Source organism: Tympanuchus pallidicinctus, unplaced genomic scaffold (genome assembly GCF_026119805.1).
Source record: "Tympanuchus pallidicinctus isolate F22 unplaced genomic scaffold, pur_lepc_1.0 scaffold8, whole genome shotgun sequence".
Taxonomy (NCBI): Eukaryota; Metazoa; Chordata; class Aves; order Galliformes; family Phasianidae; genus Tympanuchus; species Tympanuchus pallidicinctus.
The window spans coordinates 52,259,449-52,283,716 of NW_026294802.1; the positions used below are offsets into that span (position 1 = coordinate 52,259,449).

Genomic DNA, 24,268 nt, shown 5'->3' on the forward strand with positions numbered 1-24,268 from the left:
AAATATTTAATTGACCGCTTGATGTTATTCTAGTCCCTCTGTGTTGAATCCTGAATGGTGAAATTTAACACGATTCTTTTTTCCTTGAATTATCCTCCTGCTCTTGCATATATACAAGCTGTGTGCTGCAATGCAAGACTCCTCCATTCGTCTTTGTAATTTATCTCATTTCCTTTGGAATGGTGTCCCTCAGTGGCTCAGAGAAAGTGGAGCGGTTGTTTTAATAGATTTGAGTTTTATCTGCCTCTCTATTTGCAGCAGGGCATAATAATAATAAATTATGATACTAATAAGTAGGTTGTGCAGAACGGACTACAGTGGTACCACTTCCCTCCCCCTCCAAAAAAGTAATTTATGGGTACATTCTTGTGACTTTAGGGGTGTAATAAATTATCAGGGTTCGTTTTTCCATCCAATTTGAGGCAGTGCAGCTGTGTTTTGCAAGCAATAAACTCTCTTGTTGTATTTCTTAGCTAAGCACTGAAAAACACAGTGCGATTTTTTTTCCCTCCCTTCCCAATTATTGTTGCAACGCCTGGTAGCTTCTCTGCAGTTAAGGGTTTGCCAGTGCTTCTATTATAAACCTCAATTTTCAGGGGCCTATAACTTTGCTCTTTTAAATCAGAATGCTAGGACTCTGTGTACATCTCTGTCAATCTGCACGCTTTTTATTCGAGGAACAAAGGCAAAATTTTTAAGGAGTCCAGAACTCCCAAATTGGAGCTACGCACAGAAGTCAGAGACACACACGGATGTGAATGGCTGGTAATGCTTGGGTAGCTCTTCAGCTCCTGAGAAGCCCATAAATGCTGCTTATCACAGAAACACCTTGGGGTAGCATTTAGTCCTTAATGAATTTTTATTTGGGTGTAGCAGACAGGAAGGTCAGCCATCTGCAGCAGCTCCCTCCTGGAAGGTGGTGCTCTGCCATCGCATGCTGACCTGGAGACTCATACAAATCCAGAAGGTGCACAGGATACAGCTCCATGCCCCCTTCCCACACAGCAGCTCGTAGGCTTTGTGCCTTGCCAGCCCTACTGCCACAGGGTCTCTGAATTCAGGCAGGAATTAGCAGCCTCTGTGGAGCTGGTTCCCTTTCCCAGTCCCTGCGCAGTCTCTGCTCAGTCTGACACGAGCAAGGGTCAAACAAGGAAGGAAAAAATGCAAGGGGGTGTAATAACATCACTAGAACCACACAGGCTCTCTACAGCAACCTTGCAGACCCTGTGGCTGGGAAGTGACACACGTGCTCAGCTCTGCCACTAAACAGGACATTCATTCCCCTCTACAAAATTTTACTGAATGGGGAAAAATAAGAAAATCTCACTGATTTCCCAACAAGGACTTTGTTTGGGTGCAGTTACATCCTGCTTGCATTACCTGGGCCCTGAACGCCTTCCAGCAGAAGCAAACCAAGAGCAGTGCAGAAATGGCTCTGGTTTTCCTGGTGATCTCAGGAGGGCATCACGCCAAGGAGGAGAGCAGCTCAGCCCCTTCTTGCTATGCTGTTGGACAGCCCTACCGCACCGCCAGGCTAAAGCTGACGCTACCCAGCCTCCTCCATGATCAGCAATTAAGCTGTGAAGTCAGCCCCTTACTATTATGTTAACATAGTTCAGTATATTAAATGTAAAACAAGCCATAATTTTTAAAGGTACCTCGGCTTACTGAGTTTAAATGAAGGCAGCAGTAGGACGATCACAGCCGTATGCAAATCATCTGCATTTTAAAGCTAACAATAGATTTTGCTTTATTGTTTTGGCATTTAACGAGTGGGAAAATAATAAATTAAGCCACATGGGGAATCCCTGGTGCTTTTACAAACTGAAGCAGTGCCCATTTGGAGAGAGAACATTCCCCATTTTTCTCCCTAGCTGCATTTCTCTTAACCCACCACCTTATTAAAACTTATAGGGCAAAATTCTCCTCTCATATTCCTCTGGCAGTTCTTAGTCCATGCTCAGCTCTCCCTACCTTCCTGGCTGTCTTTCATCCCACGAGCTCTCTCTGCAGAAAGGAAATGAAGAAGAGCAAAGAGTGGTGAGGCCACGGGGAGGCAGAAGAAAGATGTTGTCATCATTTCCAGATAGCTGTTAGAGCATGGACAGCTTCTTCTGCCTGCTGTAGCAGAGAATGCAGTCTGCAGCTACCAGTGCGAGGTGTACAGAACAGACAGCTGCATTAGGATCCATGCAATGAAAATAACAGGGCTTCTGCATCTGCCTGCTGCATCACTGTGCCAGGCACCAGCCACACGACCAGCACCAAAAGGAAGGGAGTAAATGCCTTACAATGACATCTGGTTCCAAGTGCTTTTGAGGAGGGTGTTAAAATTGCATCGCGCAGGTTGTGAGCAATATCCCCTTTTTCATTCACTCATCTCTTAACGATCAGAGCCTTCAGCCTCAAGTCAAGCTCAGCTGTGAGATGTTGGTCATCTCATGCTGATACAATCAGCAGGTGTTGCTGCTGCCAACAGCAGTGTGTTGCTCACCTATTGGTAGCTTCACTGCCCACACTGCTCCAGCATGTGACTAAGTGCAGCATTTCCTCGTGCAGAGCAGTCGCACCAGCACATTCAGTACGTGCTTGCTTCCCATGTCATCTGTGAGAAATATCAATTATAGATGTCTGTGAACATATCCCTGCACCTGCTTTCCCCCAGGAGCACTGCCTTATCAACTCCAAAGGATGCAACAGAAATCAGGAACCAAGGTAAAGCAGTCAGCCTGAAGTTAACATGGCAGTGCAGCGTTCACTGGCAACAGAAAATTGCCAGGGAGAGTGAAAACTTAAGACAAAAAAAACAAAACAAAACAAACACTGAAAAACAGAGAGAAAATACTTAGAATGGAAACCTGCAAACCTCAGACAAGTTTTGAACATACCTAGGGGTGATCCAGCAGCTTCCATCTCACGGCTCTGTAAAATCTTTATAAAGCCCCTGCAGTCCCACCACACATCTGTTTTCCACCAAATCTGCTGTTTGTCCCATTCAGTGCATTTCACCTGCCATACATAACATTTGCACTTACATGTGTGCCGTGCACTGAGATTGTAGATTTAAGGCTTGTGCAGCACTCTGAATGTATGAGTGCTGCCCAAGTACTAAGGATTGTGGTTGTTTTGATAATAATTCCTCACTGTTGCCTATGTTTGAAGTCAGGGATGTCTGGTGGCTGAACCAGACAAGCAGAACACACACAAAAGCCCAATTAGCTTCCTATCTCCAAAGCTCTTACAAACACTAATGCATTAATCATTGTAAAATGAAGATGAGCATCGGTCTGTACTCCTGGCTCAATTCACTCAGGATATAAGTTGACTGAAGCTGAGAATTACACCAGAAATCTCATCTGTTTATCCCCACCGTGCAGCAGAGGAAACCAAAGCCAAGGCAGAGCAGCTCACTGTCCCTTTGTGACAGCCAGCTCAGGACAAGCATGTCCCAGGCCGAGGTCCAGCCAAGCATCTGTTCCCAATGCAGGGCTTTCTGTTGACCTCTTAGAAAATCCAAATGATGCTCAAACCATGGAAAGTTTAAAATAGAATGGGAATGTGCATGGAAGGACTAAACAACAGCAACAACAACAAAGTGTTTAGTTCTGCAAGAGATGCACAAAAATACAAAAGCTAAGCTGGCTCTAGGAAGAGCTTTTCAGATTACTTGAATGGCTCTTAAAAAAGGAATTAAAATACGGATTCTCTCTATTATTTTTCAATAACGCAAGTGCCGCACAGAACTACTCACTAGTGCCACAAACTAGTTTTTCATTTCTGTTTTTGTTTCATGCCTCAATATCTTCCAGCTGCTCATGTCTCCTTTTCCTTCTCCTCACTTTGATCTATTAGTTTTCCACAGAAATGGGGTTTATAAATCATTGTAATGCAGCCCTGGGAAAGACGGTGCTTAGTGCAGGGAGAAATACATTGCAGCTAACAGCCACGGCAGGGAGGAAAACTCTCACCTCGTAGTGGAGCTTTGGCGACAGGTTACTGATGGCACTGGGTTATTTTATGTCTGCATTCATGCCATCAGGGGCAGGGCCGCGGGGACCGCCGCCTGTACCCCCCATGCAATATTTCAAGCTTCCTTCCACAGGCAAAAACAAACTGCTTGGGGGCTCGCAAGGGAAGAGGAGGAGGAAAAATTGCCAGAGGAAGGGGAGGGGAGGCAGGACAGGTGGCGATGGATCGCTCAGTTCCCGCTTTTGCACCACTGCATCTTTTTAAAAAGAGGCATTTGTCTCGAACGCACACTGAAAAGGTGCGGATTTTGTGCCAGTCTGTTGGCGGCAGCAGCAGGATCCAGCTCTCCTTTGAACATCTTTGTGTACCTTGTGTTCCCATCTTGCTCTCGGACAACTTTGTTGCCTGTGCCCACTGCTGACCCCACTGCCCGCTGCATCGCTGCGCATTAGGGCAGCCTGGGGTTACCGGCCTGGGGTAGCAGTCTGAGCATCCCCCAGCAGAGGGAAGTGCCCTGGGCTCCCTCCCAGGAACAAGAGTACGTCCTAAATGCAGAAAGCCCAACATCAGCTGTGGCCAGAGAGACAAACCTCTGCCAGCAGAGGTTTTGGTACTTATCTCCTGCCCTGGGGTGTAGGATGGATTAGGGAACCCTATTGCCAGCCCTATTTAATGAGGGAGGAAATCTTCATAAACTCCTAAAAGCAGCACAATCACACACAAGCTAGAAGCTCTTTTAAGCACTCGCTGTGTTTTTAGGATCAGCAGCTCCTAATAAGACCACCCCAGGCAGACACACCATCCTTTAGTTTTGAAAGCACACAAAAGAGACACCATGCTGGAATCTTACCTATATCTTTAACAAAGCATTACCCCCTCCTCACCCTCTTCCCCATAATTGCCTTGTTATTGTCATTGGTGCCATTGTTCATTGGCTTGCCCATAGAGAGGCCCGAGGGAGCAGTTCTGCCTTAGCTAAACCAATATCTCCTGCAATAACCCCCTGCAGTTTCCCCTTTGCTATCCCATGTTGAATAAATCCTCCATCTCTGTTTGCTGAATGATCATAAAGATATGATTGAAGTTTCAGATTTATGGTTTCCTTCCAATCGAGGAGCAGCTCCAATAATGCCAGAGCCTGTTTGCTGACTGCTTTTGACAGGATATATGTAAAGGGAGATTTGTAAGTGCAGAAACACAAATGCAAATACTAAGGCAGGGTATTTTCTATGAACAGAGCACACGTGTGAGGTTCAATTCCCACATGCTTCCAGAGCATCCTTTCACACAGCCCCCCCTGCGGCTCGCAGCACCCAGCAAGGCAGGAGATGTGCACCGTGTTGTACTCTAGCAGCAAATCTGTCTCAAGTAACCACTCTAGGGACCCACAAGAACTGGCTGCCTATAAAGGAGGATCCTAACTAAACATCTCACACAACTGTGCTGGAAACTACTCTTAAGTTGTAGCTGAAGAAGGGAAGAAAGCGGTACATTAAGGCAGTCCTTGCTGTCAGCTTTCTAAACACCTCAGTTCTTTCCTAACTGCATTAGCACAACAATCTGGGTGCCTGCGATGCTCCTGGGGGAGCACTGACAAACTCTCTCTCTCCTCTGAGAGAAAGTCCCAGCAATTCTGCAGATCCAGCAACCCAAAAAGCAGCCAAAGTGGAATTACGCTGGCAGGAAGAGGCCATCTCCTATTGCAAAACAAAGTATTGCAACTCACCCCTTGAGGCAGCAGCGTCGAAGAGCAAAACCAGGGACTGTGGATGGCCGTGAGCCTCCAGGAGGGGATGGTTACTGCCTTCCCCCTCCTCCCAAGTGTTCGTCCATCACCCATCCCAGCAGCATTTCCTGAGCAATCTCCATCACACAGCTGTAACCCTGGGAATCACGTATTACGGGCTACTGGTATTTGCATCCAGGTTAGAATTTGTCTTTCTGACTCAAGCACTAAGCTTTGATGAAATCCAAGCTTGTCAGTTTGGCACCAAAACCTGCACAGAGCATCCCAAATACATTCTCTGCAGCCCTGTGGCCATCACACGCTGGCTTTTCCCCTATTAGCAGCCATTTACGTTCATTCTCATTTCAACAAAAGCCCATAAAGCTCTTACAGGGTGATGCAGTCCTAAATTAAGTGCGTTTTAGCATCCCGATATAACAAGGGAGTCTTTGCTCTTTTAAATTAACACGTGTAGCTGAGAAGGGGACCTTCCCTGGAAAATTTATTCCGCTTCATTTGGAAACAGAAAACCCCACCTTGTTGCACCTTCTGTGAGAGCAAAGATTATTTGGTGTTATAATGAGGAAACGAGAGCACTGTGTGTTACACTGGCCATGAGGAGAACAGAAAAGAAGAGAGGACTTCTGTGAGCAGCAGTGTTGTGTGATGTATGGTAATATTTTTCCTCAGTGCGTTACAAAAGAAAAAAGCAAGATAAAAATATCTTCCATTTTCTCCCTAATTTGTAGTTTTCTGGTGTTAGCAAGGCTTATAAGACACATGCTCCCAATTAGCTGCTCCTCTTAATTTAAATGCTTCATAAATTATCTCCTGCGCTTGTGGATTATCACTTCATAATGCGAGTTAGCATTTAAATAAATAGCTGCGATGTAGGAAATTAGAGAGGTTTACAGTCTGAGGCAGCAGCATAATGAAGGAAAATACCACAGCAGCTGAACAGGGGTTGGGAGAGATGTGATGAGACAGATTTTTTCCTTTACCTTTTAGCAACCCAATTTGGACTGCAGCCGGGAAAATATGGGTCAGAACTCCAGCCGAGCAGGATCCCTCTGCAATGGCTGAGTATGAAGGGAACACAGAGAATGCTCAAGCACATAAAATGTCTGATTCATCAAATATGATGCGATTATGAAGTGGGGTTTTAGAGCCAACCCTTTCTTGCCTCACAAGAGCAGCCCCCCTGAAAGCAATCGGGCTGTTTGTGTGCACCCCTGAGCCACGTCTGAGCCCTCTCATTCCAGGCTTTTGGAAATGGACAGGACTGAGGGGAACAGTAGCACAGAGCAGGACTGAGATTGCAGGTAGAAGACTTGGTGGAGAAAGAGGTGAGGGACTCAGATATAGGATTAAAAGGAATTTCATAAAAATGCAGGGATCAAAGATGAGCATTAATTTGTAAGGCAAATATCTTTTGCCATATTTCTGCTGCCTTTAGCAATTAGCTCATGGGCAATAATAGCTCTTTAACCATCAGCAGCAAGTTCCCAGTGCTGCTTCAGCCTAGTTCCACAATTGTCATAAATGTAGAAAATTAGGAAGTCTTGAGATTTTTCCTGCCCTGACAACTCCTTGGGGGATTCAGGCTCTCACCAGCATTTGCTGGTCGGTCTTGCCTTTGGTGTCACTGCTTCTTTTTCTACCACAAGAGAAAATTCAGGGCAGGATCCTACCAGCAGTCAATCACACTTGACTGCCATTGACTTCATTGGGAGCTGCAGACTCTGAGGCACTCACGGGCTCGGGGCCGCTTTGGTGTTCATCTTGCTGAGAGCCCAAGGTTGAGCACTGCAGCTCCTGGGGAAGTTCAGCTATTACAGCTCCCTGCTTGCTCACACAAGCCCCAGTGTGTCAAAATCATGGGTATTTTTTCAGAAACACGTGAAAATCATAGAAGCCTTGACAGCCTTGACCAAAGTCCAGCCTTAGGCAGGAGTAAAGTTATTAGCTACCTTATTTCCCAGAGAAAGAGCCTGACACATTAGGATTTCACAGTAACTGGCTGTAAGTGTAATGGGCAGGGTGTGATTTTGCTCACTAGGTTTTGCGGTTTAATTTCAGCATGTTGAATACATTTTGCTGTAGGACAGAGCAAATGACTTGGGCAGATTTTTGCAGTAGCACAAGCCCCTCTGTGCTTAATAGGAGTTCTGTCTAACTGACAGCACAATTTGGATCTTCATTGTATTTAATATACTTCAAGAGCGGGGGTCAAATTGTCTCATCATTTACATCCACACAACCCTGCTAATCCCAGGAGATGTGCAGAGCTGAAGCTCAGGACATGTAACTGACTCAATTTTCTCTGCTTGGAGACTTTCAGCTAATTTTTCTAGCACTCTTGGTTACGGCTCCAGTTCTTCCCAAGTCAACAGGCCTGGATGTGAGCACATAGAAATGAGCACACAGAGCACATTCAGAAAGTGAAAAGGGATCGTCCCACTCCAAAATCTGGAAGCTTACAGGAGCTCTTCCTCCCTAACAGTTTCCAGGCAGTAAAAAGAAAGCAATGTGGGCCAATGCGAGCTCATGCTCACAATAGCTCTGCAGTGTCCCTTTCCTCAGTGACATATTTGCATCTGTATTACCATCACTTGGTCTTTGGCACCAACAAATGGATGGGCAAAAGCACAACTGGCTTCCTCTGCACCTTGAGCCTGATCAGCCTCTATTTTGCTGCGCTATGAGGACACAAACTCTTCAATCCTCCCTGCAAGAGCTCTTCGGGTTTAAGAAAAACCCATGAAATGCTTTAGGTGGAGGGGCAGGAGGTACAGCTAGGAAGTAAGGGTCTCAGCCCCCCAGGGAGGTGGTGCCACTGTGTGACAGAATCACCTTTCCTCCTAGAAGGGCACTTTAAGGAATAAAACCAGGAGCTGCTGCAGATATCTTTCCAACTGATCTACTAATCGTATTTCTTCAAATTTTATATCCCTGACCCTTGTAAAGGGATTGCAAGGAAGGCGTTTTTTAAGCTGCATTTTAATAAGTCAATATGGAAGCTCAAAATTATTTAAAGCTTCTTAAATAGGATTATATTTGATTTCTTATGGGAATAGTGGGGGATAGTCTAGTAAAGACATTCTGTCCTGCTGAGATTTTATTACATTAAAGAAACAGCATCTTTTTTTTTTTTTTTTTAAGCAGCAAAAACTTTTATCTATTCTCTAATGAAAATGGAGATTATTCTGTATGTGAAGAGACTGAAGGTACAAAGTTCCTGCATCTGTGATCAGAGATTAGAGCTTCTCCTTGAGTGAAGGCAGGGAGATTCTTAAACCAAAAGCTTGCCCTAAGTTAGCAAGTTGTCAGCTAGTCCAAGATATTGAATGCTTTGTCCTGGGAGAAACCACAGCTGTACTGACTTCAGGCAAATTGTGCTGCAAGATGAGGGCAGCCAGCATCTCATTTGAGTGAGGGTTGAATTTGGCCCTGAATGCCACCAAGAAACTGTTTTGCTGTATTGGGAATACGGCCATATTCGGTCTGCTCAAAAACACACAGAGCCACATTCTCATTTGCATTCAACTCCTCAAATGTCACTGTGAGTATATGGATGCCATGCTGGCAGATCTTTGCCTAATATTTCCTATAGGGACCCAAAGAAATTTGGGAGGAGGAAATTAAAACTACCTGTATGGAGCTGAAGGAGACACCAGCAAGTTACATGGCATAAAAAGCAGCTTCACTGAGTTGAGCTGTCCTGCACATAAACTCAAACAACATCTGGCCCTGAGAACATAAAGAGATTTTTCTCAGAGTAACAGATGGGGAGGCTTATAGAAAAGATATTACTTAGGATGAAGCACAGAGAAAAGGTCGTAACTGCTCTAAGGGAACTTTTTTTTTTCCATTTAACATTCCATCCCATCTCTTTAACATTTATAGAATGTTGTCTCAGCCACCAACCAACCCAAATCCCGCTCGCAGGTAAACTACAGTGCTCCCTCTGAAGCCAACAGGAGCTGAGCAACAGCGTTCTGCAGCTGATTTTGGTGTCAGAATTCCCAGTGGGGCAGAACCTTCCCTGCCCCAAACATCTCTGCCACTTCCCCCACATCCGTCCCGTGCTCGTTCCTCACACTGGAGACGGGTGATGGCTGTAGCTCTGGGGATGAGGTGCAGGTCAGACCTCAGGTTAGCAGCAACCATGAGCTGCACACATCTTCATTTATCCTAAATAACATCTCCTTCCTGCCTACAGCTTTGTTTTATGAATACATGCACTGCTTCGCCATGGCTGGACACCCACTCCAGAAACACAGAGGCTTCTTTGACCTTCAGTACTGGCATGAAACCTTGCATAGACAGAAACTTATCATTAACTCAGAAGCAGATTTAACAGAGCAGGAGAAGATAATTTCCAATATTTGCATCTCAATTACAGTCAAACCCCTCTGTGACTCTCAGCCTTTGGGCCATACTCAGGCTGCCAGCTCCCAGCGTTGGGACTGTTGGAAGAAGCAGCACAGTGGGGTGAGGTGGCGGTGATTTATCAGTGCTGGACTGATTTGTACCGACACAGAGACTCTGAGGAAGAGCTTAGGGTCCTGCAGGTGCCCCCTGAGTTATACAGAGCCTTGCAGCAAAAGTGGTAGATCTTAGATCTGGCTCCCCAGCAAAGAATGTTTTTGTCCACAACCATTTGCAAACAGCTGAAAGATGCAGCTCTGTTGCAGAGAAATCAAGACTTAATATTTGCAGTGCTCTACAGTTCAAAAATTACCTTTCAAACAGCATATTGTGTTTTAACTCAATAAACAGCAACCAGTATCCAGAGCCCAGGAACGTGGGGGCACAAAATATTTTTCAAGGGAAACCTGGAAGGTGAATGAGCCCATGAAAACAAATGAAAGTCTTACATAGGCAAATACTTTCATATCTGCCTGGCCCTTTAAAACCAAAACGATAGAGTTCATTTGCATTTAGATCTCTTTGGCTCCCTCTTTTCATCTAAAGACAAATCCTCACAAAGGCTGCTTAATTAGACCAAATTAGATTTCCACCTAGTGGCTTGTCATTCATTAGAAAACGCTGTTCTTTTTTTCTATTTTGGTAATTATAGGCTGGTCTCACAGTGTTCACTTCAGGCTCCAAGTATGACTTGCATTCATGATTTTGTGCAGATGAGAGGAAAATTATTCAGTCGCATCAAGTCTGCCCATTTTACAAGTTGGATAAAGATCACTGCTGGAGTCTTTTATGTAATGGGGTATACTCTTTCTTAAGTTCTAAATGATTAATTGTAATAGCATAAGTACAAAGTTTGCAAGCAAAGCTACAGTACCAGACAGAGGTGTCTTTCTACAGACGTAGAATTCTGTGCCGGGGATCTTTGGTTATCAGTGATTCCACCCTGCTGCAGCAGGTCCTGCCCTTGAGTGTAGAACAGAGGGGAGGGGGCAAGCTGAGCTTGTGTAGGGAAAGCCCCCGGGGTAAAAGTGCCCCCTGCAGCCTGTGTGTGCAGCTGTGGCTGACCCAGTGAGGGGACACCTGTGTCCCACTGTTCACACAACCTCCTGCAGCCAGCCTTGTGCAAAACATCGCTTCCAGAGGGCAGGGCAGTTCTGAAATTCACACCTGAGGCGGATCAGTCAGGAGCACCTCAGTGTAGGCTGCTCAAAAACCGTGTGTAGCTGGGTTAGCAGCTTCCCTGCCCTGTCTGGAGGGTTTGTAGTGTCAGGAGTCCAGCTGCATATGTCAGACCAACAAGCGTTTTCTTGCTGGACTCCATGAGAGCTGCTTGCCCAGCCATCTCCCTGTGCTCTGGAAGGCTCACCAACCCAGTGTTGTCTCAGCCTGAACATGGCCACACTCCTGATTTCCCCCATCCAACCCCCACTCCCTTTGCCATTAGTCACAGACACATTCATTCCCTGCCTCAGTTTCCCCAGCTGTTACGGCAGGATCATCGCTTGGTGGCACATTCCGAAGTTTAATAAATCAGGGCCAGATTTTGTGGTCCTTCATCAAGCAAAACTTCCTTCGTCTTTGACCTTTAATGCTTATGAGAATCTTCAAAGATAAGTGCCAACTTATTATTAATAATCTTCCTGGGAGGGGAAGTTAACAGCACTTAGCAGCACGCAGCCCAGCAGCCACCAGCCCTGCTTGGACTTCTTCTGCATCAACACATCCAGATTTTCACGTGCATTTTAATACTATTCTTGTTTTCCCAACCATTTTTGTGAGAGATGGAAAAATAAGTTTTTCACCTTTAAAAAAAAAAACAAAAAAAAAAAAGCTGATCAAATTTGCCTTTCTCAAAACACTGAACATTCCCTTTCTCATCTACCTAAACCTGATGTTGAGTTACTGTCCCCCAGAGGCTTTCAGTAGCTCAGTTCTGATGTATCCCTGCACTTTGTAGCTCACTGCCTTCTTAGAGTGTAATCAAACATCAAGCTAAGTAGCAAATAAATCTCCCGATCTCATAAGCTGCACAGCAAGATCATGTAAATGCAAATGAAGGGCTTGATTTCAAGCTGTCGCGGGGGGAAGGAGGGAAAAATGCTGGGCCTTGTCACTGCCATCACTTCACTCTGCAAGTGCAGTAAATCTGCAATAATAATAGTAATGGCAGCGTGACGGGAGGCTTTACTGTACAAGGGGGTGTAATGAAAAGTGGAACAGAAGGTAGGAAAGGAAGCAGGGCCTGCCGGGTTGGAAATGCAGCAGGTTTGCAGGCATCCATCGGCAGGACGGAGCTGATGGGGAGGGGATGGGGCACCCCTGCTGAGCTGGAGAAGAGGGGATCTGTGAATCTGCCCAGCATCCCCTCCCAAAGGGCTGCAGGAGATGCATGGATTAAAAGGCCTCCATCTCTCATCGTACCCCTCTGCACACAGGCAGGTGCCTCACCCCTCTCTATCTCAGCCATCTTTAGCAAATTAATGCAATGTGTGTTGATGGATCATAAATGCCAGGGGATGGAACATAAATGAGGTTTACAGCAAGCCTGCAAGTTCCTTTACTTCTCTGCTCTTTTGCGGCTCACCCAGCTCTCTTCACACACAGATCCGCTTCCAAGCCCAGCTTTTGCTTTGCATCAAACATTTTCCAACACCATCAGACACTCAAACCCAAATCCAGGGCTGCATGAATGGGAACCTACCTGGGAAGAGCAAGGGAGTTCAGTACTCCCAGCACTGCAGCCAACCAGGGCATCTCACTGACCACACAGCTCCAGCACTGCACTGCTTGGAGCAGCGTCCTCCAAGCACAGAACACACACCCCTGGTTCAAAAATTAGAATCACCCTGCTCAGGGGGAAGGGATGCATTAGCTGAGCCCTTAAAGAGAGTTTTAGAAAGCAGAGCCTCAGCACACATTTCTTGCAGGCCCAGGAAGAGGCGGTCTCTGCAGGATGCACTGGGAGTGTTTCAGGAAAAAGCCTGGAGTTGTGTTTGTGAACGGGCTAGAAAAACAGTGTTTAAGATGCCTGATTTTCCTCACTGAGGTCATAAAGGGAGAAAACTTGCAGAAGGTACCCAGAGAAAATTAGGACCGCCTGGGATGCAGAGAGAGACGGTTTTAATTAGAGCCAAGAGGTGGGAAATAAGGCAGAGAAATGACATCTTAATGAGGTTTAATGAAGTTGTCTGCTGATGGGCACAGCTGTCAGACAGATCTGTATTCCAGCCAAGCAGCTTTGTGACAGTCTAAACCCGAACACAGGAAGCAGTGCTGGAGCTGGGAAGGAAAAAAGGACCTTCTGCACCAACTTTGGCTCTCTCCCACCACAGCTCATGGCACAGCACACCTACATTGCCCGAGGACAAGCAAAGGAAACCAGCCCGTGAGGTTGCAACAGCGTTTTGCTAATTTATGAATGAGAAAGGCTAATCTTTGATTACACTCAGCAGGATTCATTCCTGCTACATCCTTCCCCTTCTTTGCTTTTGTGGGTAAAACCCTTGGCATGCAGCCAGAGTCCTCTGAGCTCATTGGTTTCGTTCAGAGCCGCCGATTCTCTCCCTGTTCAACATATTGGACCAGATTTTTTTTTTTTAAATTAATTATCCAGCACCTTCAACTTTATTTATTCAGTGCAAAGCGACTGTAAACTGCCACCTGATCGTAAGAAGCAGCAGCACACATGCATTTTGAGGTAACATCACGCGCTCTGCAAAAGGGAATTTCTTCTGTTCTACAGAGTTGTGCATTCCGAGGTCTGGAAGCCACTTTGCCTCTCCTTTCCTGCAGCTTCTCAGCAATTTCCTCCCACCTGCCACACCTTCCCCCCAGCAGCAGATTCTTGGCCTCGCTCAGCTGACCCAGGATGATCAGAACGTGAGCCCCGGGTAAAGCCTTTCCTCGTGCATCTGAACAACGCTGTTCAATTTCCCTGCAAGATCAGTGACAACTCCCCCTAAAAATAGCTGCCTTACGAATGCCTGTAAATACCAGAGAAATAGATCAACACTGAAAGCTCCTTTATCACTCCTGGCACCAGTTTATGCGTTTTGCGTGAGCTCCCTGACTCACACCCAGCGTGCACATATGGTTTAGCACCGCCGCGCGATATTTCAATGGCAGCAGTGCTAAAAGCCCTCTTGCTGCCATCGCTGCACACATCTGCAAGGAATGGTCCCTTCCTCTGCCAGAGGTCTGCGGGAGGCAGTGGGGAAAAAGCAGCCGTGTTATGCACAGGTTCGAGCAGGTAGCTGAGTTGGTTGCTTTCAAGTAGCTCATTGCTCGTGTTTGCTCGCATCGAAGGATCCACAGCCTTGCAGAGGGCAATAGGCTGCTGGAGTTTACCAAAGGATCTTAGTAAGTCCAGAAAATTCATTTTCTGGTGAGATTGTACTGCTGGGAATCACAGGGATATCACATCAGTTCCACAGTGCCATGAGTGGTTGGATTTAATGGCCCCAGGGTGCAGGATTTCCCTCCCAGACCTGGGAAGCCAGTGCCCAGCTGCACCTGAAGCCCTGCTGTGTGGCTTTGCAGACAGAGATCTCAGCCACAGAGCAGTATTTCAACATTGCCATTTGCCCCAACACCTACAAACCTATCTTCCTCAACAGGCTTCCCATGGAAAATAACCCATCCCAAGGCACCCACCATGTGCCTCAGGGCTGCAAGGAGCTGAATGCCTCGCTCTGCTCCCTCTCCCCAGCAGGAACACACACAGCCCGACTGCTCTCACCCTTCCCTTCTCCATGGCCTCTCTTTCAAGCAGCAATAAGGTTTCAAGACACACACATCCTGCAGTGACTTCACCATGGAGATGGGAGGGCTGGGACAAAGGGGTGAAGGGAGGTCAGTTAATCCCACAGACAACACCAGGCTGGGATACACATGGGCTGGGTAAGAGTTCATTTTGAAACTAAATAGAAATGAGATTATTGAGCTCAAGTTCTCTTCTTTTCTGTGCTATAAATCCCAAGCTCTGCTCCCCCTCCTTCATCGCCCTTATCCCACCACAACATGCCTTGCGCCTTGATTATTCCCAGGCAGGAGTGGCAGTGTGATTGCATTTGGGAGAGTTTATGGAGAGCGAACAACTTGGAAGTGAAATACTTTGAAGGAAATTTAAGGTCAGCTGCTGAAAAAAATAAATAAATTAAAAAATAAAAAATAAAAATAATTAAAAAAAAAAAATCTATCTGCCTACCATGGCTGGGCACTCTGGCCAAAGGAGAAATTAGTCAAACAATTAGATTAAAATCGTGCATATTGTCCAAGCCACGATTTCCAGCATAGCTGGATCATCTTATAACTCAGCTGTGAATCTGTGCCAAATTCAGCATCCCACAGGCTCCAGGCCTGAGGAAGCCTCACAGCTATGAGATCTCCTTTGTGCCTGGGTCTGGGCAGTGCTTGGGTCTGGGATCCATCTGGTGCCGAGAGCAGTCAGAGCCTCTGCAGGCGCTCATGGCCATGTTCTATACATGATTTTGTTTTCAAAGGGTGCAGCTCATCAAGCAAGATCTTTATTCTTCTTCTTTAACCTCTTTCTTCCACAGGCAGAACTGGGAAAGCCTCTGAGAAACTGCTATACACTGCCAGGCTTGGATTTTTCGTACGGGCTGTACATCGAAAGGACAGATGGAGGAGTCCCTGAAGGTATGGCAGTGCTACTAAAATATACAAGTCCTAATGCTAACAGGGGCTCTCCTTCCCAATGCTCCTCATTACTTCTCAGAAAGCTGGGGCTGAAAAAACAACATTCACCCACTTCCATTAATATTACCCAAATTTCTTGGCGATTGGTAAATCTTCCCCATCACCTTGGAAATATCTGTTGGATCACACAAAACCCAAGCAGAGAAGGGTATGGCAACTGCAAGTGTGCAACATATATATGGACACTTTGTAACTCAAGAGGGCTGCTACTGTGTGCTCTCAGGGATTACCCTATGAAATCAAACTTGCTGAGGCTCTCAGACATGGCACACAAACTTGCACAGTCCTGTCTCCCCAGATAAAAGTTACCATCACCTTTTTCTCTTTGCCTCCCATTTCCTTTCATTTCCAGCAATAGGCCACTGGAACACAATAAAGCCTAGGACGAATTTAACTCAGAATATGCCCCGAGACTTCATCACCATGAACCGTGGTGCTCTGAAGGCTGGGTATACCACAGCCCGGGAGTTCAACTTGTACTACAAGGCCAAGGACATTCGGTGCAAAGACGACGAATACAGCCGCTTTAGGAGATCTCCTCCTCATGTACCTGCAGACAGGACCTATGGCATCCCAGCACGGTAAGGAGGAAAGCTCAGGGCCCTTCTCAGAAAGACGTTATCCCTTCCTTCCTTCATATTTGCAACACTCTCACATCTCAGCCAGCTCAGTCCCCAAGAGAGAAGTGACCCAAGACCAGACATGCTGTGATGGAGTCATAACATTACTTGCAGGCCTTGCTGCCTGGTTCCATCCTTCACAGTCACCTGCCTAAATCTGGTCTGCATGCCACAACACATCCCCAGTTCACCTCTTAATACAAGCTTGGAAACCTTTAAAATGTTATATGTCAATCCTTTGGCTTAAAGGAGCAGAAAGCTGTAAGCCAGAATAACGCTTCCCTGGTCAGCAAGTGATGCTGAGGCAGAGCAGCAGCATTTCTACCTGCTCACACTGGTTGAAATACTCTCGTGCAATTAAGGATGAGTTCAGATTCTTTATCCCACTCTCTCATACTTGCTAGATCACCACCTAGCATTTAGAAGTGGAAAAAGTGACCCATTTGACAAGTCGCTCAGACTCCAATTCCTGATTATCCACTGTGCTGATTTCTCATGAGCAGTTGTGAACAGGGGTTCTGTGGGGGAAAACAAGCACCCTGCTCAGCCTGACCCCCAGACACCTGTCCTCTACAGCAGCACAAAGGGGCTGCAGTACACAGGGTGCTCTGGAAAAGCCAGTTCAATTCCAGTGCAAACAAATACTAAAACCCCCAAAAAAGGTCTCCAAAGCAGCCCCGATTCTACTGGAGCACAGACTTCTCTTGCTCTGTGCAGGTCTGGACTAGACATTAGGTTTCATTTTAAGAGCTGGATAATAATCACTACCAGCAAAATAACAGCAACAAATTCTAGAGAAAAGACATGATGAACTGCACTGTGTATTTTACATGATAGTAAATGGGCTTTGCATATGCAAATTGAATGGATTTTAAAATGGTATTTAATGACAATTTTCGTAGCAGACATTAACATTAATTGCATCAAAATGAAAATGCAGCATTAGCTTGCTGTTAGCTGCAAATGCCCCAGCTATAAAGCTTTATCTTTATCAGTATCAGCCCTCACCAATGTGACAGGGCTGCTCTGCAAATTGCAGGCAAAAGGGCTTTTATGTTGCAAAAGTATCCCCCAATGTAGACCAAAATCAACATCAATTTTGCTTTATTTCTTCATAAATGGAGGTTAAATGGCTGCCTGTAAGAAGTCTAGGCACGTTCCAAAAGTTTTAAGGAAAATCTGCAGACCCCACAACCACAGAAGTAGTGAGAAAGGGCTTTTAATTTAAAGTTATTATCGTGCAACTTGTCTGCTCCTTAATAGCTACCTTTTATGCAGGCTGATTGTATTTATCCCCTAACTTTAAAAGCACGTTATAGACAAAATCAAATTACCAATATCACCAAGGAGCTGTTACAGCCATTTGGGTAAAAGTGGGGAATTTAACTCCCTTTTCATGACCGACAAGTTAAAGACACCCATGTGGGTGAGCACTCCCAGCTCGGGTCTCCCAGTCGCCACAGATCTGTCTCAGCAAGACCCTCCCTGCTAAAAATCTACTGGCTGGCTGTGCTCTCCTGCTTTCGGACTCCAAGCTCTGTATAACTCTGTTTCTTACTGCTGCCAATTGGGAATGTGCTTGCTGTTAAGGTACACGCTTGTCTAGGGGCAAAAAGGGAGACATCAGTAGCAGGCATCCCCTTTCCATCTCACCAAGCTCTTGCTTGCCTTTAATAACATCCACTTGGATAAAGACCTCCAAAGTTTTCCCACTGAGAACAGTGTGTGATGTCCCCCTGCCCAAGGCACAGCACAGATGGTGCAGCCGAGGAGCGAGCACTGCCGAAAGTACCCAAGTGTCCCAAAGACACCAAGGTCAGGAGCCGTCCCCAGGCTCACGAGTACAAGCCCTCCTGAATCATCCTGCATGGAAACAAGCCGAGATAAATGCTGGGGTTGCTATTAGTGCCTTATTAATCACACCCTGGCCCTGCTGCTCCCTCTAGCACAGATCACTTTCTGCTTTCTGTTCTGGTGGATGTGTGCTGCACGGAGCATCTCACCAGGCACCTCACAGGCATCGGTGAGAGCTTTCTGAGGCTCTGGGGCCCGTTTCCTTGCACAGGATATTTACCTTCAAAGGTCACCCATGCCCCCTCTCTATTAATTCCCTGTGGGCACCTTCCAGGGGAGAGAAGCAGCTCTGCTTTTTTGCTGATTTCCCCCCATTCTCTCCCTCCCTCTTCCCAGAGAAATGTTTGCTACGAATCATGTGGCAGCTTTGTTGTGAGAGTCATAAAAAGGACATTTTTCATCTCTCCTTTTTCCTGCTCTCGCTCCCTCTCTCTCTCGGTATCAGACAAAGATTTATTCCCTCCCTGATGCCTGTGGCATTCGAAGCTGGGAGGGGTCAGGGGAGGCACTGATGGGACGATAATAGATAATGCAGCGGTTCCCCAAGGGCTTGTCCAGCTCCATAGCTGATCCATCAGCAGGCAGCACTCGTGCCAAGGTCAGCAGTAACGAGGATGCAGTGGGGTCCCGGCTCGCCCCACGGGGCAACCTCCAGCCAGGCTCCTCTGATTCACACTCCAGCTTCTGATCTCTACAAGAGCCGCCTCGTGGAAGCCACGATTTGCAAGAGCATATGCCCACTGGGTGCAGGCACTGGAGTAACAGCCATGCTGCAGTGCAAATGCATTCAGTTCCACCTGCCCCAGCCTGCTTTCCAGCTGCAAAAACAGCTACAGATCTTCTTTCAAGGAAAATAGCCATAGTGATACTCCAGGAGATGAGCCTGTCCTATCAATGCAGGCTCTTAGTGTGGGGCATGTTGTGTAGCTATAAGACATTTGCAGCACAGGATTGCTGTTCTGCACTCAAGCTCTGTCCTTTCATTTAAAATAACCTCCCGCACTGTGCTAATAGCAGCTGTGTTTACTCCCAGCCTCTTCATGTAGTGTTCCACAAAAGGGAGGATGCAAGGTGCTCAGTGGATTGAGTCCTGCTGGCACTGGGGACCCAAAAACACAGAGGGGCTGTGAAGACCTGCAGGATCTTTACTGGTGTCAATACAGCACTCGGAAACCCCCAGTAAACTTCAAGGCAAATATTTAGCCCTCCCCAATTTTTCTGATTGAAACTTACATGCATTGAAATTAGCAGGTATTAAACTATCATTTTTGGAACCATAAGCCAACATAAAAGATAGGATGCTTTCCACAGCCTGATTTTAAATTATACTGATTTGCACAAGGTCACACACAGAGTTTGAAGGCAAAACATCCCAGCACACAGTTGGTACCCCAAGCACAAGTTTTATCCCCAGGAGCCAGGGATAAGTTCCAGCAGTGCAGAGTACATTCTGAGCATGAACACAGTCCAGCATTTCCAGGGCTGCTTTTAGAGAAAAGCCTTTCTTTACTTCTCATTTCTTAGTGCAAGTTTGCTAATTCTGCCTTCCACATCCCTACACACATTCCTGGACACAAGGACCATGCAGACAGGATTTTCTGCCATCCTACACCTGCACCTCCCTCAAACCCTGCGTGGCCATAACCCTGCCTGAGCCATGCTGCCATCCACTTGGCAGTTGGCCTGTAGGTTGGGCTGACCTTGGGTGTGCTGGCAGGATTTCCCTGGCACTCTGTCATCCCCACATCTCCAGCAGGGTCCCCCCTACTGCCCGCCTTCACTTTAGTCGTCCCTTTCCTGAATTTCACATCCCATTTTCCTTCTAACTTCTTTCCTCCTACCAGTCCGCCTCCCACTCTCTACAACCAGTCTTTATTCTTCACCAGCTGCTTTCACTGTGTTTCTGCAGCAAACTCATCCCTCCAAAGCATTTCTTCACTGCAGTCTCTCTCTCCAAATTGACGTAACTAACCAAAGGCATCAGTTACCCAGTACCTCCTCTTTCCTTCGTATCATTTGCAGCGGCCTGATGCTCTGCTGACAATTGTCTCAGTGGCCTTTAGCAGCTCAGCTGTTACACTGGGTACTCCTGCAGCTTCCTGGCATACCTGGCTGCTCTGTCCTTATCTTTCACCTTCCCCAAGAAGAGAGGTTTCAGTGCTCATACCTGTGCTTTGTAAGTGGCCTTTCGTCCCAAAATGCCCGTGCTGTTTGCACACAGCCAGAACAAAGTTTAGAAGGCTGTCCCAAATGCTGCTTTAATATTCCCAGCATCTCGCTGGCACACAAAATGCATTAGCAGATTTATTTTTTGAAACACTTAAAGAGCATTTCAGGTCATTAATGTATAGCCCTGCAGGCAGAAAGAAAAGTCCAGCTATCCAGATTTTTCCCATGAAGAACCCATCAGGAAGAAGTGGGCAGGCAAGGAAGATGAATATTATAGCAACCCTTGGTCTGCTGTCAATTGGAAGCAGAACAAATAACTCTGTGTAAAGCCACAGAGCCTCCCCCACACTGGGGCAAACCAATGTTTTATGGAGGAAAAAAACAAAACATCTGAGGACTGACAAAGAAAAATTATAAAAATATTACATAGAGACTGAAAGTCAGGCTGAAGAGACCAAAAATTGCAACCAAGTTAAAAAAAATAAAATAAAACAGGCCTCCCATCAGTTCAGATAATTGCATATCCTACCCAGCTCCACCACAGAAGACACTTTGTGCATCTGCCACCATTCTCACATTGCTAAGATAAGAATTTCTATTTCAAGAGTCATTTCTTTGCGTTGGACACCTTCCAGGCTGCGATGTGCTCACATTGCTGTGCATGCTTTCACTGCTGCCTGGGTTGCTCTGCTGTGTGCCCACTGCTGCACACAGGCCTGCAGTGACCCTGAATGCACCACACAGATGTTGGCCATCCTGCAGCTGCAATGAATAACTTAATTCCTTCAGGCTTTAGAGTGAAGAGGAAAACAGGCAGGTCAGGGTTGGCCATAAGGGAGCTAGGAAAAAAGATCTGAAGAGCAAAGATTCCGATCCCTAATTGCTAAGTGCATTATGCTGAGTAGGAAATAATTCACACTCCTATACAGTCCCTCCCTATCAATAGGGCTGGCTTTTACAAAAAAAACTTTTACGAACTAAAGCCACTCATTGCCCCTGTGGACTTCTTTCCCCCTGCAAAGGCAGTGGCCTGACCAGAGAGGTTTGAGTGTAAACAGGAGGTCAAGGGGAAGAGCTGGTCCTTCGATTTGTTCCACTCAACGTTATGGTGTTTAGGAGACTTTCAGGGGGAATCATTTCCTTCCAAATGGAATGCCCATCAGGATGGCCTGTGTTTGCTGCAACAGCTCTGCCCCAAAGCAAGGTCCCACCTGGGTTTCTTGGAGAACAACGCAATTTCAAGTCAGGAGAGAGAAATTTACTGCAGACAGATCTAAATAACCTTCAACTAAATCAGCCACAGGGCATCTCCAACCCCCCAAAATCAATGCTAGTGCACAGATTGCAGCTTGTGATGCTGGTTATTTAATAGGCCAGAGCTGGTTTGGTATCTTTGCTTCAAGACACGTTTCCTTGTGCGCAGTCAGGACTGTTACAAGTATACATCTCACTCTTGGCCTGAGAGGGAATAGTAAAGCAAATTGGTGTTCTTGTAACCATGTGTGCTCTTAAGTACAGCTATGAGTATCTGATAAATCTTTTAAAGTGCATGTTTACAATGGATTTTATTCTTTTTACTGTTCTGTACATACGAGCCCTCTGAGCAAAATAACAGATCCTCTGACACTTGGAAGAAGCCACTGCCTTATTGGCTGCCCACAGTGAAATAATTTATATTGGTGTTCGTCCAAATTACAAGGATTGTAAAGAAAGTCCAGAATTCAGAGTAATCAGTGCTTCAGTGCATGGATCCCACTGCTGCCACGCGGGTGAGACACCCACTATTTCAATGAGAGTTTGCAAAGACTGCAAAAAAAATTGGTCCCCAAGTGTTTTCTACCAATTTTTCTCTTGTTATTTTCTTCAGTGGTTAATGGAAAGCGAGGACAAGTGGAGATCATTTAAAAATGATCTTTTGGGCCTCTCCGTGGGTTTATTGCCAGGACCTATTTAGAAGAGCATAAAACTGTAAGGGGCCTATAACACTGCTGTATAGTCCATGAGCTTCCTAGGAAAATGAAGAGCCATTGCATTTGTGCTCTGCTTGTTTCTCCATCCCTCCCTCTTCTTGCAAACACGCATGCACGTGTGTGCAGGGACTTCTGGAGCTGCTAATTGAATTCATTTTTGTGAAAGCGTTAACAAATTGTAAGTGACCTTTTATACAAATTTCAAAGTCAAGAATTCACCCCTAACTGCATACCCCTCTTCTGCCATTCACTGTTATGCAAAACCCACAAACAATTAAAAGAAATAACAAAGAGCCCAGCGGCCCTCTTTCCTAATTAGCTGCAGGAGGCAATGCTGGGGAGTGTGGCTAAGTGCTTCAATTACCTCGGCCCTCCTCGTTGCCCTTGTTAGAGCAGACAGGTCCACTGGCCAAAGGGGAACAATTAAGGCAAGGCAGATCCAGGCAGTTTGCAAGGGGATGCAGGGCCGTGCCGGCGCTCGCAGAAGGGCCAGAGCTGTAATCATGCCCCAGATTCCTGCTGGGCTACACAGAGACAAATTAATGGTAGATAGATTGCTAGCTCCAGCCCATCAGTAACAAGGGAGGAAGGGAGACAATATAGCAGTACAAGGGAACTGTAATCAGAGTTTTCCTGTACTGTAAATCCCTTTCAGGGCAGGGGGAGCTGAGCACTCATGTCTCAGAGCTGCTTGCACTGGCGGAACCCCAAAGCCTGGAGCTGAATCACAGATTCCAGCCTGTGCTTTATTTGCTGAAGATAATCTGTGCTGGCTGTGCTGAGGAGCTCCACAAAGACACTGGGACCAAACTGGTTCCCAGCAAGGGACTGATCTGAGCTGCTGGGAGACAGATTGGCTGTCTGAGCCCCAGCCACAGAGAAGGGAGGGGAACACCACAGACAGAACCACCTCAGGACAAAATCTTCCATCATGAGATCTGCATGGACTAGACACAAAAGTGATGCCCCCTATGCCGTCTCCTCTGTGCACCAAAGACCCCTAAAGAGAGATCCTTTCCATGCAAAGCCCACCAACCTCTCAAGAATCAGTTAAAATTTCAGGATGACTTGGTGACCGTGCAACACGGCTTCAATAAAAAGAACACCGATGGCATGATTTCTCTGTTGCACAAACACCCGTACTGCATTGCTATTGCCACTCAATGCCATTGAGTTCAGGGCACACATACCCAACTCCTGGGAGCAGCACTCCCACCATACACTGACCATCAGCAAGAACACTGCTGCACTGGCTGGAGCCTACCAGGAAACCCAAGGGCTGAAGTTTGTTCTAATATATTTACGAGCCCTTTTGTTGTTGAGTAATGCAAGAACAAAGCGATCGCAAGTCAAGTTTTTACCCATTTACAACTCCACAATCCAACTGATTGCATCCTTTAAGCCAGTGTGAAAACCCTCCCAGAGCAAAGCCCTTTGTACCCACTTTTGCCAGGTACCTTTTTTCCCCCGCTGCTGTAGAAACCTTTGAAAGTAAGTTTGAGGGGAGACTGACAACCTTGAAACCTCAAGAGCAGCATGGCATTGACGGGTGCTGCTCTCAGAGCCGAGTATTATAGATAGATTTTAATTTCATTTTAACAAAATAGCTGTCTCCAGTGGAAGCAGCATCAAGAGCTAAATGAGGACCCATCTTGAGCTGAATCACGTTGAACAGACCTCGGCGCTGTCATTGATTTTCTGGGAAGAAAAAAAATGCCTCTGGCTACTAAACCAAATTAGTAGTCACTGATGACCAATTATTTTGCCCCACTGTGAACGGAGAGGCGTACTAAAATTCCAGTTTGTCAGAC

The 24,268-nt window shown here is 46.3% G+C and overlaps 1 protein-coding gene across 1 annotated transcript in view; it reads left to right on the plus strand.

Moving 5' to 3' along the window:
- CFAP77 (cilia and flagella associated protein 77) overlaps positions 1-24,268 on the plus strand; it is a 52,038-nt gene that overhangs the window by 14,993 nt on the left and 12,777 nt on the right. The window contains exons 2-3 of the mRNA XM_052668978.1: positions 15,685-15,784; positions 16,197-16,425. Of these exons, the coding sequence (XP_052524938.1) occupies positions 15,685-15,784; positions 16,197-16,425 (329 nt within the window). The remainder of the gene's footprint in view (positions 1-15,684; positions 15,785-16,196; positions 16,426-24,268) is intronic.